At 39.9% G+C, this 19,927-nt stretch overlaps 1 protein-coding gene across 6 annotated transcripts in view; it reads right to left on the reverse strand.

Annotated features, from left to right (window-relative positions):
• The window catches only part of MARCHF1 (membrane associated ring-CH-type finger 1), a 663,012-nt gene that overhangs the window by 558,729 nt on the left and 84,356 nt on the right, over positions 1 to 19,927 (reverse strand). The window contains exon 1 of one of the 6 annotated variants that reach the window (XM_072621549.1): positions 11,129 to 12,480. The exons of 4 other annotated variants lie outside the window; for them this stretch is intronic. In XM_072621549.1, coding sequence (XP_072477650.1) covers positions 11,129 to 11,513 — 385 coding nt within the window. In that variant the 5' untranslated portion in view covers positions 11,514 to 12,480. Of the gene's footprint in view, positions 1 to 11,128; positions 12,481 to 19,927 lie in introns of those variants that run through there. One more of the 6 variants, XM_072621555.1, reaches the window with a different exon arrangement.

The following is a 19,927-nucleotide window of genomic DNA, read 5'->3' on the forward strand; positions in this document are numbered from 1 at the left end:
TGGAATAGGATATTCCAGAAGTCAAAGGAACTAGGACTAAAACCAAGAATCACCTACCCAGCAAAACTGAGTATAATACTTCAGGGGAAAAATTGGTCTTTCAATGAAATAGAGGACTTTCAAGCATTCTTGATGAAAAGACCAGAGCTGAATAGAAAATTTGACTTTCAAACACAAGAATGATTAGATGCATGAAAAGGTGAACAGCAAAGAGAAGTCATAAGGGACTTATTAAAGTAGAACTGTTTACATTCCTACATGCAAAGACAATATTTGTAACTCTTGAAACTTTTCAGTATCTGGGTACTGGGTGGGATTACACATGCACACATGCACACGCACATGCACACACACATAAACAAAGAGTGCACAGAATGATTTGAAGAGGATGGGATCATATCTTTAAAAAATGAAATCCAGCAGTGAGAGAGAAATATATTGGGAGGAGAAAGGGAGAAATTGAATGGGGCAAATTATCTCTCATAAAAGAGGCAAGAAAAAGACTTATTAGTGGAGGGATAAAGAGGGGAGGTGAGAGAAAAACATGAAGATTACTCTCATCACATTCCACTAAAGGAAGGAATAAAATGCACACTCATTTTGGTATGAAAACCTATCTTACAATACAGGAAAGTGGGGGATAAGGGGATAAACAGGGTGGGAGGGATGATGAAAGAGAGGGCATGGGGAGGATGGAGCAATTTGAGATCGACACTCATGGGGAGGGACAAGATCAAAGAGAGAATAGAAGTAATGGGGGACAGGATAGGATGGAGGGAAATATAGTTAGTCTTATACAACACGACTATTATGGAAGTCATTTGCAAAACCACACAGATTTGGTCTATATTGAATAGCTTGCCTTCCAAAGGGAAGGGGGCAGGGGAGGGAGGGAGGTAAAGAAGTTGGAACTCAAAGTTTTAGGAACATCTGTCAAGTACTGTTCTTGCCACTAGGAAATAAGAAATATAGATAAAGGGGTATAGAAAGTTATCTGGCCCTACAGGACAAAAGAGAAGATGGAGACAAGGGCAGAGAGGGATGATAGAAGAGAGAGCAGATTGGTGATAGGGGCAATTAGAATGCTCGGTGTTTTGGGGTGGGGGGAGGGGACAAAAGGGGAGAAAATTGGGAATCCAAAATTTTGTTAAAATGAATGTTAAAAGTTAAATAAAGAAAGAAAGAAAGAAGAAATGTAAACAGCTCAATTTTAGTAAGTCCCTTATGATTTCTCTTTCTTGTTTACCTTTTTATGCTTCTCCTGATTCTTGTGTTTGAAAGTCAAATTTTCTATTCAGCTTTGGTCTTTTCATCAAGAATGCTTGAAAGTCCTCTATTTCATTAAATGACCATTTTTTCCCTTGAATTATTATACTCAACTTTGCTGGGTAGGTGATTCTTGGTTTTAATCCTAGTTCCTTTGACTTCTGGAATATCATATTCTAAGTCATTTGATCCCTTAATATAGAAGCTGCTAGTCTTGTGTTATCCTGATTGTATTTCCACAACATTTGAAGTTTTTCTTTCTAGCTTCTTGCAATATTTTCTCCTTGACCTGGGAACTCTGGAATTTGGCTACAATATTCCTAGGAGTTTCTCTTTATGGATCTCTTTCAGGAGGTAGATTCTTTCAATATTTATTTTACTCTTTTGTTCTAGAATCTCAGGGCAATTTTCCTTGATAATTTCATGAAAGATGATGTCTAGGCTCTTTTTTTGATCATGGCTTTCAGGTAGTCCCATAATTTTTTAAATTGTCTCTCCTGGATCTATTTTGCAAATCAGCTGCTTTTCTAATGAGATATTTCACATTGTCTCCTAATTTTTCATTCTTTTGGTTTTGTTTTGTAATTTCTTGGTTTCTCATTAGCTTCCATCTGCTCCATTCTAATTTTGAAAGAACTATTTTCTTCAGTGAGCTTTTGAACCTCCTTTTCCATTTGACTAATTCTGCTTTTTAAAGCATTTTTCTCCTCACTTGCTTTTTGGACCTCTTTTGCCAATTGAGTTAGCCTATTTTTAAAGGTGTTATTTTCTTCAGCATTTTTTGGGTCTCCTTGAACAAGCTGTTGACTCACTTTTCATGATTTTCTTGCATTGCTCTCATTTTTCTTCACAATTTTTCCTCTACCTCTCTTACCTGATTTTCAAAGTCCTTTCTGAGCTTTTCCATGGCCTGAGACCATTGCATATTTATTTTGGAGGTTTTGGATGCAGAAGCCTTGACTTTTAGGTCTTCCTTTGATGGTATAAATTCTTCTTCCTCATCTGAAAGGATGGAAGAAAGTACCTGTTCACCAACAAAGTAGCCTTCTATAGTGTTATTTTTTTCCCCCATTTTGGGCATATTTTTAGCCAGTTACTTGACTTTTGAGTTCTTTGTCAAGAGGAGGGTATACTCTGGGGACCTGTGAACTCTCAGTTCCTCCAAGATGGCAGAATCAAAGCAGAAAAGTTTATCCCTCTCCTGGCCTGCACTCTGGTGTATAATCACAAGCACTCTGTTCTGCCCTGTATCTGCCAACAGGGTTCCCTCTCCAGAGCCTCCACCAGCTCCCCTTGGCCAGCCAGCACTCCTCCTAATCCCAGGTTTACCACTCAGGGCTGAGATTCAGATCAGCCATGCACTTCCCCCAGGGATTTTAGGTTGAGGGTTCCTAAAATGGACACTGTGCCTCACTGCAGCCCTATGGCCGGGGCCAGAACACGTTCCCTTGTTATGTAGGTGAAAGAGCTTTCTCACTGACCTTTGAAGCTTCCTTTGGCTTTCATGGGTTGAGGGATCTGGGAATCACTGTTGCTGGGGATGCCGCACCTCAGCCTGTTCTGGTCCTGTCCCTGCCACACAGCCAAGGCCAGGCTGAGCTTCGCTCTGCATCTGGTGTGATAGACCTTTCCTGTAGGCCTTCCAGGCTGCTTTGGCCTGGAAATCTCTTTTGCTCTGTTGTTTTGTGGCTTCTGCTGCTCTAGAATTTGTATAAAGTCATTTTTTACAGGTATTTTATGGGCTATGGTGGGGAACTTCTACAGGTCTGTCCTTCTACTCTGCCATCTTGACTCTGCCCCCCCAAAGAATTCATTTCTTATTGAGGAAGAGGCAAGAGTGTTTTAGTGACTCAGTTTACCTTCCTAGAAATCATGTACCGACTTTTAAAATTTGAATTGATTATTTCAACTCACAATTTTTACTTTAGCTCTATAGACTGTAACAACATGCCCCCTGAAAATAAACTGTGTGTGTGTGTGTGTGGGGGGGTGTTATTTATGATTTTTAAGAGAGATGAAGGAATGAGAAGAGTTAAGTTTTCCAACCTCTATAGATGAGAAATAAAGTTTGTATGATCCTAATCTCTGATTTAAAAATTAAGAAATGTGGCGTAATAAGGGTTTTCATGTTTTCAATAAGTTTTTCATGACTGAGCAAGTCACATTATAGAGCCCAGTGGAGCAACAAACTACTCGGAAGGAACATAGCTAACCATTTGAGTGGATATTACATGCTGTTTAATCGTTTCAGCCATGTCTGACTCTTCATGACTCCATATGGGGTTTTCCTGGCAAAGATACTGAAATGGTTTGTCATTTCTTTCTCTAACTAATTTAACAGATGAAGGAACTGAGGCAAACATGGTTAAATGACTTTTCCAGGGGCAAACAGCTAGTGCCTGTGGCTGGATGTGAACTCAGGTCTTCTTAACTTCAGGCTTCATCCATTATACATAACACAGAGGGGTTGGTAGATATCATATATGGAACAAGAAATCTAAGAATAAACCTGTTTGTCCACTCATTGTTAGTCCTTATGGGGACTAACAGGTACTAAGTATTTAATTGGGATGAGTTTTTAAATATTAATACCCAGTAGCATTTCCTTTATTGTTTAGTTTTTTTGAAAACACGATAGTCAACGACAGGCATCCCCTCCCCTACGATTTAACTTTTCCTTGTAATAAGAACAGTTAAGCAAAACTGAACCCAAAGTGAACACACCTGGTATATGTATAGTTCTACATTTCCCAATTCCACATTTTTTTAAAAAAAGGAAATATACCATTTAGGTTCTGAGACTAAGGCCAGACACATAGGTAAGTATTACCATTTCATCATTTTGACAACAAATGTGAAATGCTGTGTGTATCTGTGTGCATGTGAAAATAAGCACAAGATCCTGTCTTCAAGTGACGGGGGTCGGTCCTAGGCGCCTGGGCGGATAGGGGCCTCCCCGGGAGTGGCAGCCCACCAATCCGAGGGAGACACGGCTCCCATAGAGGAGTTGTGACCCCACGGGATTGGTCGGGTGGGCTGGATCCAATCGGGTGGTAGGCCTCGCCCTCGGGGCGGGTTAGGATGGCAGCCCGGAAGAACCTCCCTATATAAGACAACGCCCTGAACTGCTCGGGGGACTCCTCCATGCAATAAAGCTATGAACCTCCTGCGCATTGCCTGATTATTGCCTGCCGCCGTGTCCCCCGGGGTAGGTCCGGAGACGTCCGAAGCGGTGCCCACTGAAGGGAGATTCTCACTCGAAGGTCCCGGGGACAGACCCGGGACATTCAAGGAACTTACTAATTAGCTTAGGAGACAAGTGTGGCATGCATGAATCAGAGAATGCCTAAATGTAGAAGTGAATTGAAACAAAAGATCAAACTGTCCAAAGGGGAACAGCTGGGGACAGCTTTACAAGGAAGGTCAGGTGGTTAGAATTTGGATCATGCAGGGAATGGGACATGGCTTTTTAGATAATGGGAAGAGTTTGACATGGAGAAATCATGTCATAGCTAGGAAAACCCTTCTAACAGTATAGCTTGTGGGCAGGAAACTAAAAGGGATAATCACCCAATTAGATGAAGGGAAGAGTAAGTTACATGTGAATAGGCAAGAGGTAATACAGAATTTTGGATATGATTCTGCAAGAGACAGCAAATTATTGTAGGTTCTGAAGAAGACATATGTTTTGTTTTGTTTTTAATCATTTCCATTCATCACAGCAGAACATTCTACATGTATGTAAATCTATCCACACCCAAATTAGGAAGTGCTAAAATGTATAGGTCATATGATAAGTGAAAAGTGAGCTAGTGAGGGGGAAAAGTTAACTTAGACTAAAATACTGAGATAAGGCTTCATGGACAAATTTGAGTTTGGGGCATGCTATGGTGACATAGTGAATAAATAGTGAATAAATAACTGCACTTGGAATCAAGAAGACCTGAATTTGAATCCTGGCACAGACACTTGGTAGATGCATGTATGCAAATTACTTAAACTCTTTCAAGCCTGTTTTTTATAAAGAGGGAATCAAGTGAGATTTTACATATATATGCATGTATGTATATTTGCAAACATACCTGCTCCTGCATAAATGCTTTGAAAACCTCAAAACACTATTTAAATGTTAGATATTATTAGATATTATTTTTGAACTGGGTCTTGATCTGTGGGATATAAATGAATGAGGAAGAAAAGTGGAAGAAATGATACACCAAGTATATCACCTTTATAGAAACAAAGAGAAGCAGAATAGCTAAAGCATGTGCATGTTCAAGGTCAAAATAGGGGGAAAATGGCTTGGCTGTGGTGGAGGTGGGGAGGGCTTATGCAAGTACCACTTTCTACATAAAGTCTTTCACAGTCTCCTGAGCTATACTGGTGCCTTCTACACAACCAAAAGAAGAAAAAATTTCCTTCTATTTATTATGGGAGTGTATGGGTGCCTGTGAGAACTTCCTCAATAGAAACAGAATGTAAGCACCTAGAGGGCAGGCACTGTCTTTGTCTTTGTAATCTCAGTACCTAGCAGAGTGCCTGGAATGTAACAGGTGATTAACAAATGACTGGTGATTAAATAACTTGTTTTCTTGAGTAGTAGGAAATACTGCTGAATTGGGATAGGTTCCATATTATGGAAAGCTTCAAATAACAAGGATCTGTGACCAGATCTGTGTTTTGTTGTCATCTAAGCAATACATAACACCAGTTGAGGCTTAGGGGTACTGGTTGGAGAGAACTTAGGTTAGCATGGAGAAGATTATTGTGGCACCAATGGTGATTCTGCTGTTGTGTATACATCATGCTTTATGGATTTTTATTTCCATTTTCATTTCTGGAACCCTATTGGCAACAGTATGAAGGCTGGAAGAGAAATGGAAAGTCAGTGTCATAGGCAGGGAATGCAGTGAGGGGCGCTGGGGTGGGGCAATCGCCAAAGAGAAGGGAACAGGCTTCACAGACATCTGGTCAAAGGGAAGAGACGTGATGGATGAGGGTGACCAACGAGACTTGATAAGTGAAGGTGAGCTCATTGCATCATTTTTCACGCTGCTTCTTTGGAGGCATCTAATTTACCTCGGGAATAAGCTTGTGAATAAATCCATTGTTTGTTAGCTTGTGAATAAATCCATTGTTTGTTTTTAGTGACTTCACTTCTGAAGAATCCAGACATATTTCTCTATAAAGTTTGAGGATGGTGCAACTTCATGTCCGCTCCAGAGAGTGACAGGATGGCAGCGGCAATGAACCAAACGAATTTTTAGTACATTTAAAGACAGCTATGGTTATTGCAAGAGCACAAGATGATGAAGCCATGGTCACACAAGCCCAGACAAATATTTTGTTAATGGGCTAACAAGAATGAAGAAAGGAAAAAAACACATCATTTCCTTCACATTAAGGCATTGCTACCAAATGACATTAGCATAACTCAATCAGTATCAAGGAAGAATATGTGTAGTGTAGCGCATTTAGAAAGAAGAACAGCTGGGGTTAAGGGGAGAATGAAGATTATCTGCCCTGTTTAAAACAGGGTCCCTGAAAGGAACCCACCAATGGAGGAAGGGGCTGGTATGGTGCAAGCATGTTTCAGGGTGAATAGTCCTCAGAAGCAAAGGGAATGGATGTTTATTGCATCATAAGATATATGGCAGATGTGAGGACTTCAGATAAACATGCGAAGAGTTATATGAAATGATGTAGAATGAAGAAAGCAGTATTAGGAAGGCAAAGTATGTAACCATGATAAATAATAATGACACTAAAAATTAACTGAACATTGTTGACTTGTAATGGACAATCTCAGTGCTAGAGAACTAATAAGAAAATATACCTTTCTTTTCTCAATAGAGAGGAGGAAGAAACTGGATGTGGATTATCTCATTTAACTGGGAGATCAGGTCACTATGCTTACACTTGCTTACATTTTTCACCTTGTTAAAAAGAAGACTTCAACATGTAGAGGGGAGAATGAGGTTTGCCAAGGAACAAAGAAATGACTGGTAAAAAGAAATCATTAAAAATAAATTTTAAGGAAGAAAATTTCTGCTCAACATAAAGAAAACACTTTTAACCACAGAATGAGCTGACTCCTAATTTTACTGTAGTGAGATCCTTGTCACTTACGAGTATTCAAGAAACAGTGGGACAATTGCCCATTAAGGAAATCACAGAGAAGACTATGGCAGCAGGGAGAAGGTTGGACTAGACAGATGCTTTATCAAGTTGCCTTCCAACTCTAATATTCTACAAGTTCTGTTTATGAGGTTCTACCATGCAAGCGAAAAAAAGATAAAATGCTAAAATCAGAACAAGGCTGATGGTCTTCAGTGGCTGCCTCCCTTTTCTTTGAATATGACACTGTCCAGAATAGATGTTATATTGTAGGTACACTTGTGGTTTATTTGACAAACACCAAAGACAGCTCTTATGAACTTTTTTTTGATGGCCTCAAATTTTTAGCTGAATATTATTGCACAGAAGCACTTTAATAAGCCTATAGAGGAAAATGTGTGGATAAATCAGAGGAAAGATGTTTGACTAAAGACTAAAGGGTCAGGGAAGAACAAAAAAAAGAAAAATTTTAAAGAATGCTTAAGATGATATCTAAACCAATATGATAAAGATAATAAATCTAAAAACAAAGAAAACATTTTAAAATATAAAAGGGGAAAAGATGCTCTGCCTTCAAAGTATGTAAAAGAGCACACAACTCCTACAAAAAATAAAAGTATTTCTCATTTCCATTTGGTAAATTTTCATTTAAAGGATAACATCATGATACTTAAGATCTTGAAAAGTTTTTCCATTGGTCTGGAAATATACAAAAATATTTAGGAGTTGATATTAATTGGTTCAGGGAAAATGATGCTATGGACTTCCATGTATCAATTATTCCCTAACAGTTTAACATGGTTCCAAATACACACCTTAGCTTTAGATTAGGGGAAGTTACATTTGAAGATTCCTTTCCTAAAACAATAATGAAAACTTTGACATAAGCTTATTTTCTAGTCATTAAAAATACATCATCAGAATGAGTGAAATCTAAGGAGGTGACATTTAGAGATACTTAAAAACAATTTTCCAATTTGTCCTCTTCATGTACTTAGGTAAAAATAAAATGCACATGTTAAATTATTTATAATGTGCTTCTGAGTTCTTTCCTGTTAAAAGGGATTTTTAACACAGATTCCACACCTCATATACCATATCAAAATCTAGTGTGCAAGTTTAAAAATTGATTCCTTGGATTCCTTCAGTGTTTTCATATACTTTACTGAAAGATGAGAAATATGATAAAAATATCCCTAAGTAAGTATAGCTGCTTCAAGATATCATGACTATTGAGAAAACAGTCATTCTGTCCCTCACCTACCACCTAAATTCAGAACAAAATCATTTCCCCTGTGTACTCTCCATGGAAACATTATAGATGTCCTTTATTTGACATTCAGAGAAGGTAATTCTCTCTCAAGAATTCAACTTTTTATTTCTCTGGACAAATAAAATCAATACTAGGCTTTGGTAACATTGTTCATCTTCTCTGATATTTTATTTTAGCTATCTATTAATATTCATAGACAATAGGTGAATGCTGAAGAGAATGCCTAGATGTCAGGGACATTTTCATTGGGGCTGTTAACTAATTGAGAGAGGCCTGATAGAAAAAATGTATTAGAAATGATAGAAAGTTTTTAGGATTGAAGCCAAATGAACACGTAATAAATACATCCATCCATCCATACACACATACATATACAAAAACATTTTATAGAGTTACATAGCCCCTGTGAAAGGATAGCAAACAACAAAAGAGATACTAGTCAAGAGCAACATGGAGTGTTAAGGAAGGACTAGCACCTCTGATATGAAGGCTTGCCAAGCCCTTTTTAGGGCTGTTCATCCACTTTTGTTACCCAACTCTCACCTGTGGTTCTAAGAAACTGTAACCAGCAGACAGGCTAAACCAAGGGGAGAGTAACCAAGAGGCCTCTACCTCATTGGTGAGTTAGGTGATGTCTATCCAAAGAATGTGAAGATTTTCCCCAGTAAAATGAGCAGATGGAAACAATTTGTTTGAACATCCATGAAAGAGGCTGAACCAACCACTGTGGTGTGCTTAGAGCTTGGTCAGACATAGAAGAAACCAAGGTTGTCCACTCCATCCTGGGTCATTGCCAGTCATCTTGACTTTTGTTGCATCACTTGATTCTGGAAGAGAGTGAGGCTGCTAACTTTGTGCAACTCTGCCTCACTTAAATCACAAGTCAAGACATCACCCCATGCTGTCATTGGTCTTCACCAAAAACTAAAGATGAACAAAAATAACAACCAAGTCAAATGGAAAGGATGACTCCCAATGACTTTCCTGAATGGAGTACTCACTCAAAGGATCTCAGACCCAGATCACACTATCAAAGTAGCCAGTATTAGCCACTGCACATAATAGACACAGGGAGTCATCTAAATGGCACTAACCCATGATACCAAAAGTCTAACTTGACCCAAAATAAGCCTTTTAGCTTTTCATAGTATCCAAATCCTCATCCATCCATCTGACGGTTCACGAATTAATTAATGTGAGTAATCTCTCCATCACTGTCAACTTCTACCAATTTTTGCCTTCTTATTTTGTGCAATTCATAAGCACATCTTTAAAAAAATAAATTTTTCAAAAGAATTAAGCAACTAGAGGGAGGGAAGTATGGGAATAGGAAGGTAGAGATAGAAAAGTAAGAATTTTCCTAAACTCAGTTCCCTGTCTTGCCACCTTAATTATTTTTAAATGGCTCAATAATGCAAGAAAGAAAAAATTACATATGAGGGAAAAAAATAAGTCACCGTGAAGTAATTCTTACAGTAAAAAAATAACTTAAGGTCACTTCACTGATCCTTTTTTACTGGTGGTATTCTTCTCACATAGTAAAGGACAACTGCTTAGCCAAAAACCCTGAGTCTCCCATGATATCTAAAATATTAATTTTTGGAGGTAATTCTATTGGCAGTATCTGGAGGATTCCAAAACCCACTGAGGAGAGGGGATTTGGTAACTGTAAATCCAACCACCTGGAATTTACAAGGAAGAAAAAGTGGATTCTAGAAGATGGTGAAGCTTATGTATGTAAGAGACCTAGCTCTAGTTTCCCAGTAGGCATACTAACAAAACTTCCTCTGCCCTTCAGTGAATTTGAGGCCTCATGAGTTTGTTTAGCCCTTGGAAAAGCCTAGAGAAAGAAAGGAAAAAGGTATTGGCTATGGAAGGAGGTGACCAGAAATACTGTTGTAATTTTCAGTTGTGTCTGACATTTTGTGACCCCTTTTGGGGTTCTCTTGGCAAAGATACTAGAATGGTTTACCATTTCCCATTCCAGCTCATTTTATAGATGAGGGAATTGAGGCAAATAGGGTTTAGTGAATTGGCCAGGATCTCTCAGCTAATAAGTGTCTGAGTCTAGATTTGAACTCAGGTGTTTCTGAGTCTTCCTGACTCCAGGTCCAACATTCTATCCACTGTGCCACCTAGCTGCCACTACTTAGTACAATAGAGAAGTCAATAGTCAAACAGTCAGAAGATTGAGAGAAAGCACAAGAGAGGCTCAGCTACAGAGGCTGTAGGTCATAGTTTGTCCCCTGCAATTGTTCTCACTAGACCTTTCAACCACCTCTTAGGGTGCGGAGGTAAGCAAATCCATTGAGGTAAGCATTGTGGAAAGCTGGTTCGTAAAAGGAAGATGTAGTCCATAAGAGGGGTGCAGGGTGTGTTTGGTGAGGACCAGTACCTTTGATGTGATGACTGCTGAGCCCTTTTCAGGGCTCTTTCCACTTTTGGTGTCTACCTGTTTCACTTAACTCTCACCTTTGGCTCCAAGAAGCTGCAACACGTGCAGTGGACACACCCTGATAAACCCTTTTGGCTGATGGGCCGAACCAGGTTGAGGGTAACCAAGGGTTCTCAAACCCTTTGGTGAGTTAGGGAGGTGTCTACCCCAAGCACGTGAAGACTTCCTCTGGGGAAATGGGTGGATGAGAACAATTTGTTCCAACCTCCATGAAGGCAGATGAAGCAGGCAATGTGGAACACTTAGAGCTTGGATGATGAAGATGCCAGGGTCATCCACTGCATCCTGAGCATTGCCAGCCATCTTGACTCGGTCCTGCCATTGGGCTATGATGAATCTGGAGGAGAGAGTGAGGCTGATGACTTTGTGCAACTCTGCCTCACTTAAATCCAATTTATACATGAATTAAAAGGCATCAGCCATACCATTTCACTATTATGACTCAAAGTCCTGTGGCAACAGGCAAGCAATGAAGCAGTAGGTGCAGATACACTGGGAGCTGTAGTCACAACTCTGCACACAGGAGGCCTGGGCCACAGGGTCATTTTTCACTGGAAGCAGCAGCAGGACTCGGCAGCCCCCTGGGTTTTTTAAGGATCTCACTGCTCCCCTCCTGGTATGAGGAAGGGGGCTAGAAAAGGTGCCCTAACCATTGTCTGCTTACCCAACCCTGGCCTGATTAGTGCAGCAGGCAGGAAATCCTACTATGCAGTTGAAACACAAAAAAATGTACAAAATATACAAAACATCTGCAAAGATAATTCCACTCACCATCGGCACATGGACTGTGCACATGCTAATAGGCAACACAAAACCCAATAGACTTGAAAGCAGAATTGCTCTTGTTGCAAGAGAACTCAACAGGTATCTCATCCAAAATGGCTGCCCTGAGTGAAACAAGGTTGGCAAATGAAGGCCAGCTTACTGAAGTTGGAGCTGGATACACTTTTTTCTGAAGTAGAGGCAGTGAAGGGAAGTGCCATGAAGCTGGTGTGAGTTTTGCAATAAAAACTAATCAAATCAGCAAGCTGGTATGCCTGCCAGAAGGAGTAAATGACAGGCTCATGACAATGCAATTGCCAGTTGCAGGAAATCATTATGCCACCATCATCAGTGTCTATGTTCCCACTATGACAGTCAAAGTCAAAGAAAAATCTTATGAAGACATAGTAACCCTTATCATCAATGTGCCAAAAGAGGATAAGTTTATAATTCTGGGTGAATTTAATGCTACAGTAGGCTCAGACTACCAGATTTGGCAGGGAGTCCTAGGGAGGAATGGAGCTGGAAACAGCAACAGCAATAGTCATTTATTTTTTTATTTTTTATTTATTTTTTTAAAATTTAACTTTTAACATTCATTTTCACAAAATTTTGGGTTCCAAATTTTCTCCCCTTTTGTCCCCTCCCCCCCACCCCAAAACTCTGAGCATTCTAATTGCCCCTGTCTGCCAATCTGCCCTCTCTTCTATCATCCCTCTCTGCCCTTGTTTCCATCCTATACCCCTTTATCTGTATTTCTTATTTCCTAGTGGCAAGAACAGTACTCAACAGTTGTTCCTAAAACTTTGAGTTCCAACTTCTCTTCCTCCCTCCCTCCCCACCCCTTCCCTTTGGAAGGCAAGCAATTCAATATAGACCAAATCTGTGTAGTTTTGCAAATGACTTCCATAATAGTAGTGTTGTGTAAGAACTAATTATATTTCGCTCCATCCTATCCTGTCCCCCATTACTTCTTTTCTCTCTTTTGATCCTATCCCTCCCCAAGAGTGTCAACCTCGAATTGCACTCTCCTCCCCATGCCCTCCCTTCTATCATCCCCCGCACCCGCTTATCCTCTTATCCCCCACTTTCCTGTATTGTAAGATAGGTTTTCATACCAAAATGAGTGTGCATTTTATTCCTTCCTTTAGTGGAATGTGATGAGAGTAAACTTCATGTTTTTCTCTCACCTCCCCTCTTTATCCCTCCACTAAAAAGTCTTTTGCTTGCCTCTTTTATGAGAGATAATTTGCCCCATTCTGTTTCTCCCTTTCTCCTCCCAATATATTTCTCTCTCACTGCTTGATTTCATTTTTTTAAGATATGATCCCATCCTCTTCAATTCACTCTGTGCACTCTGTCTCTATGTATGTGTGTGTGTGTGCATGTGTGTGTGTGTAATCCCACCCAGTACCCAGATACTGAATAGTTTCAAGAGTTACAAATATTGTCTTTCCATGTAGGAATGTAAACAGTTCAACTTTAGTAAGTCCCTTGTGACTTCTCTTTGCTATTTACTTTTTCATGCTTCTCTTCATTCTTGTGTTTGAAAGTCAAATTTTCTTTTCAGCTCTGGTCTTTTCATCAAGAATACTTGAAAGTCCTCTATTTCATTGAAAGACCAATTTTTCCCCTGAAGTATTATACTCAGTTTTGCTGGGTAGGTGATTCTTGGTTTTAGTCCTAGTTCCTTTGACTTCTGGAATATCCTATTCCACGCCCTTCGATCCTTTAATGTAGAAGCTGCTAGATCTTGTGTTATCCTGATTGTATTTCCACAGTACTTGAATTGTTTCTTTCTAGCTGCTTGCAATATTTTCTCCTTGACTGGGAACTCTGGAATTTGGCCACAATGTTCCTAGGAGTTTCTCTTTTTGGATCTCTTTCAGGCGGTATTCTGTGGATTCCTTGAATATTTATTTTGCCCTCTGGTTCTAGAATCTCAGGGCAATTTTCCTTGATAATTTCATGAAAGATGATGTCTAGGCTCTTTTTTTGAATCATGGCTTTCAGGTAGTCCCATAATTTTTAAATTGTCTCTCCTGGATCTATTCTCCAGGTCAGTTGTTTTTCCCATGAGATATTTCACATTATCTTCCATTTTTTCATTCTTTTGGTTTTGTTTTGTGATTTCTTGGTTTCTCATAAAGTCATTAGCCTCCATCTGTTCCATTCTAATTTTGAAAGAACTATTTTCTTCAGTGAGCTTTTGAATCTCCTTTTCCATTTGGCTAATTCTGCTTTTGAAAGCATTCTTCTCCTCATTGGCTTTTTGAACCTCTTTTGCCAATGGAATGAGCCTGTTTTTCAAGGTGTTATTTTCTTCAGCATTTTTTTGGGTCTCCTTTAGCAGGGTGTTTACTTGTTTTTCATGCTTTGCTTGCATGTCACTCAATTCTCTTCCCAGTTTTTCCTTCACCTCTCTAACTTGATTTTCAAAATCCTTTTTGAGCTCTTCCATGGCCTGAGCCCATTGAGTGGGCTGGGATACAGAAGCCTTGACTTCTGCATTTTTCCCTGATGGTAAGCGTTGTTCTTCCTCATCAGAAAGGAAGGGAGGAAATGCCTGTTCACCAAGAAAGTAACCTTCTATAGTCTTATTTTTTTTTCCCTTTTCTGTGCATTTTCCCAGCCAGTGACTTGACTTCTGAGTGTCCTCTCCACCCCCACCTCACCTCCAGATCCACCCAGCCAGCACTTGGGGTCTGAGATTCAAATGCTGCTCCCCAGCCTTAGGGCTTTGGGCAGGGGCAGGGCTGCTGTTCAGTGTGAGATTAAGTTAAGGTGCTCAAGTCAGGGCAGGGCCACCTCACGAACTCCGTTCCCTCAGGGAGTTTATTCAGAGACCTTCAACAATGGATCCAGGCTCCTGCCTGCTTGGGGAGCCCTGGTCTGCTCCCGCCTCCACTGTTGCCTTCTGAGGGGCCCTGAGTTATGGGGGCACCCCACTCCCCTCTCGACCCGCCAAAGAGACCCTCTCACCAACCCTTGTCACCTGTGGGTGGAGGGACCCACACGGCTGCTGGAGATTCCGTCCCTGAAGCCTGGTCAGGTCTGCTCCTTTCAGCGCTGTGCCACCGAGGCAGGGTTGGGCTCTGCTCCGGGTCCGTGGCACGAAGGACCTTTTGCAAGAGGTTTTCAGGCTCTCTGGAGCAGAAATCTTGTCTGCTCCGTTCTGTGGCTTCTGCTGTTCCAGAATTTGCCCGTGGTTCTTTTTGTTACAGGTATTTTATGGGCAGTGGGTTTGGAAGTAGCATATGTGCGTATTTCTACTCCACTATCTTGGCTCCGAGCAATGGTCATTTATTATTGAAGATTTGTGCACTGCATGACCTTCCCATCACAAGCACTGTCTTCCACTTACCTAAATGCAATAAAAATTCATGGATGTATGCTCTCAGTGAACATTGGCACCTAATAGACTATATGATTGTAAGAAAAAGAGACAGACAAGATGTGAGAGTGACAAAGGTAATGTATGGCAGAGTGCTGGACTGATCATAGACTTATCCTTTCCAAGCTAAATATTCACATTCATCAAAAGTGCTGCCCCCAAGGCAAAATGACTACCAGAAGAATTAATGTGAACAAAGTAGAGCTCTTCTCTGAACACAAAGAATTTGTTGCTGACTTGGAGGGAAAGTGGAGCCAACACACAGTTGGCAACAGAGGAGAAGAAAAGGAGTGAGCAGCTTTCAGAGATTTGTTCTACAACACTGCATTTGCTCACCTGAGCCAGAATATTCACAAACACTAAGACTGGTTTGATGAAATTGATGGGGAAATTCAGAAGCTGCTAAATGAAAAACGAGAACTCCACAGGATTTATCAGCAGGATAGCTCATCCACCTCTAAGAAGGCAACATTTGATTCCATCAAAAGCAAAGTACAAGCAAAGCTTAGAGAGATGCAGGATTCCTGGCTCAGTAAGAAGGCAGATGAAATTCAGTTTTATGCTGATAGTAACAATCCAAAGTGCTTTTATGATTCCCTGAAAGCTATTTATGGACCAAAAACCTATGGTGCATCACAACTACTCAGTGCTGATGGAGCCACATTGATTAGTGATAAGGATACAATCCCAGAGAGACGGACTGAACACTTCCATAGTGTTCTCAATAGACCATCATCAATCAATGCTGAGGCCAATGACCATTCACCTCAGATTGAAGTCAATCCCTCCTTAGCTGAACTTCCAACTGAAGAAGTGGTTTTGAGGGCCATTAGGCTCCTTTCATGTGGCAAAGCACCTGGTGCTGATTCCATTTTGGCTGAGATTTACAAGGTAGGGAGACTATTGCTCATATAAAAGCTGATTGAAATTTTCCAGGTCATATGGCAAGAGGAGGTTATTTCCCCAGGAGTTCAAAGATGCCTCCATTGTCCATCTCTATAAGAGCAAAGGGAATAGATTGCCCTGTGACAATCACAGGGGGATCTCTCTTAGTCATTGCTGGCAAAGTTCTTGCTAGAGTCCTCCTTAGTAAGCTGGCCCTTTACCTGGAAGGTTGTCATATACCTGAGAGCCAGTGTGGCTTCAGAAAGGGCTGATGAACAGTCAACATGGCGTTTGCTACCCGACAACTCCAGAAGAAATGTCAGGAGCAGAACAGAAGTCTGTACACAATGTTTGTAAATCTAACCAAGGCCTTTGACACTGTTAGTTGTGAGGACTTATGGAAAATTATGTCAAAATTTGGTTGCCCAGAGGAGTTGATCAATATTGCACATCAATTTCATGATGGTCTATTTGCCTGGGTTCTGGATAATGGACAATGATCTTGTGCCTTCCCAGTTACCAATGGAGTGAAACAGGGCTGTGTGCTTTTTAGCATGATGTTTTCAGCTATGTTGTCAAATGCTTTCAGTGAAGATGAACACAGCATCAAAGTCAACTACTGTACTGATGGCAAGTTCTTCAATTTGAGAAGGCTACAAGCCAAGACCAAAGTGGAGGAGTGTTGGTGCATGATTTTCCTTTTGCAGAAGATTGTGCCCTCAATGCAGCCTCTGAAGCTGAGATGCAGCAAAGTATGGATCAATTCCCTGCTGCCTGTGCTAATTTTGGCCTAATAATTAACACCAAGAAACACAGGTGCTCCATCAGCCACCACCACACCATCCATACATGGAACCATGGGTTACAACAAATGGAAAATTTTTTAATACTGTGGATAAGTTCACTGACCTTGGTAGTGTACTTTCCAGGGATGTACACATTGACAATGATGTTGATGCACCCATTGCCAGAGCTAACCCAGTGTTTGGGAGGCTCTGAAGAAAAGTTTGGGAGAGAAGAGGTATTAGGGTGACTACCAAACTGAAGGTCTGCAGAGCCGTTGTGCTGTCCTCGTTGTTATATGCTTGTGAAACATGGACAGTCTACCAGTGCCATGTCAAGAAACTGAACAGCTTCCATTTGAACTGTCTTAGGAAGATTCTGAGGATCACCTGGCAGGATAAGTTACCAGACACTTAAGTCCTTGCTCAAGCTGAACTGCCAAGTATTCAAACTATGCTTCAGAGAGCACAACTCAGATGGGCTGGCCACATTGTTCAGATGCAAAATGTATGCTTCCCAAAAAAGACTATTTTATGGAGAACTTGTATGGGGCAGGTGATCACATGGTGGCCAGAAAAATGATACAAGGACACTCTCAAGGTCTCTCTCAAGAACTGTAGATTTGACTGTGCATCATAGGAGACACTGGTACAGGACTGCTCTGCATGGCATGCTCACATCAGAAAGGGTGCTGTACTCTTTGAGAAAAGCAGAATTGAGACAGCACAAAGTAAAGGCAGAATGCTCAAATTTGGGATATTCACTCCAAATATTCACATGGACCATCTGTGCCCAACCTGTGGTACAGCATTCCAAGCTTGTATTGGCCTGATCAGCCGGTTGGAGACATTAAAATTTCACTTTATCATGGTGATATCATTTTGGTTCTCTTCAAAGATGAAGGACAACAACCAACCAACCAACTAGCCCATAAGAGTGAGACTGGAAAAGGTCCCTGTGGTCCCTATGTATCCTTTCCTTTTAGAGTAACACATCCTACCCAATTCCAGTAGATGGAAGACAGTACTAGTAATAGATGAAGAAAAACAACTAAACAACCTAAGAAAAGAGTCATTACGACAACCGAGTATCTTGCAAGAAAAGAAAAAGAAACTAAGTTAAAATTACCTTTAAGGAAGGAGAGGATATTGAAAATAAATTCTATGAAACCCCCAGAAAAGACAGTTAATCAAATTTAAGAACCTGCTGAATTCTTCTTGAGTAATCATTAACAATCATTTTTAAAGTACCTACCATGTGCTAGGTATGGGATAAAAGAGTTAATTGGTAAAACTAATGACATAAAAATAACAACTAGAGTTGTAAATAAAGAGACCAATCATTTTAATAAGAAAACAGGGAAATTTAGAACACCAGAGAAACTGTCCAATATAGTAGATTTTCTGAAAAGGTGGTGACAGAATTGGAATGTCAAAAAAAAAAAAAAAAGGCAGAAGGAAAATTAAACAAAATTGAACAATAATAATACTGGAAAATATACTAAAGTGCTATAAAACAAGAATAATAGTTTTAGAGAAACTATGAAGAGACTGTAAGATTTATTGGTCTTCCAGCAAAGTATGATAGGAAACACCCTGAATAATAAACATCAAGACAGCAATAGCCTGGCAAATGTTTGGCAGCCAGCTCTAAGGGTTTGCATTGGGGAGATGTAAGCATAACACACTTTGAAGTTTAATCTGCATACCATGTTCAATGATCCATGGCAATTCCAAGGGACTCAGAATGAAAACTGCTATCTACCTCCAGAGAGAGAATTGATGGATTCTGAGTGCAGACTGAAGCATATTTTCTGTCTTTACTTTTCTTGTCCCCTTCCCTCCCTCTCTCCCTGCTCCTCCCCACACAACAAGGCTAATGTGACAAATATCTTTTCAGGACTTCATATGTATTAATGTGTATCGTATTTCTTGCCTTCTTAATAGGTAGGGGAAGGATGGAGGGAAGGAGAGAATTTGACACTGAAAATAATTTTTTTTTAATTATTTAAAGTTTAATCTGCATTATTAACATTTTTCCCACTGTTTTCTTAAGTCTAGACACCCAATAAAACATAAGTCAAGCACAGATTTCTATTATATGCTGATTTCTGAAGAGTAATTGTTCAGGCTGAAAATTTAAGAGTCAGCTCAGACCAGCTCCCAAAAACCTTTGCTTCAGGATTTCATATATAATAGCCAAGAAATATTGGAAGTAGATGGGGAAGTGCATTCTGAGAGAACTCAAAGAACATAAATAGGAAACAAACAAACCCATGTTTAACACAAAAATGATGTTCAAACTCCAGAACTACAACACCAAACAACAAATGTTACAGGTAGCCAAAACCAAAAAAACAAACATAAAAATAAAAAAACACAAAACATTTTCATCTTTCAAGAAAAATTCATCAGAATAGCATGTGATTGCTACTTATTAACGAATAATTAAAAGACCAACTGGAGTATGACATTCTGAAAGACAAAGAAAATCATATTTTCACTGAAAAACATATCCATGAACTTTAAAGTTGGATGTTGGAAGAGAATATCAAGTTATTCTTTCAAAAGAATCCAGAAATGAAGAGGACAATTAATATGTAAACTCAAAAGGAAGAAACATCAACTGGTTGAGACAGCAGCAGAAAAACAAAGAAAATAAATTAAAATAGCGTGCCTCTAGGACTACACAAGACTATGGGCATGGGATGCAAGGTTTTTGTTTTTTCATTTTTTTCACTTTCTCTTTGAAACAATGGACAATTTTACAGGACTTTAGAGAACAAAGTCATTGTCAGTCAACAGTAACTCATTAAGAGCTTACTATGTTCTAGCATTATGCTAAACATTAGTGATACACAAAGAAAAAGCAAAATTATGATCCCTGCCTCAAGAAGCTCACAAAAAGAAAATATCTAAGGGTAAAAGATATAAGGGGTAAAAATCAGGCACAGATTGGTCTGATCAGCCACAGTCAAGCCCACTGTACCTTG

The sequence above is a fragment of the Notamacropus eugenii genome, chromosome 6 (assembly GCF_028372415.1).
Source record: "Notamacropus eugenii isolate mMacEug1 chromosome 6, mMacEug1.pri_v2, whole genome shotgun sequence".
Classification (NCBI taxonomy): domain Eukaryota; kingdom Metazoa; phylum Chordata; class Mammalia; order Diprotodontia; family Macropodidae; genus Notamacropus; species Notamacropus eugenii.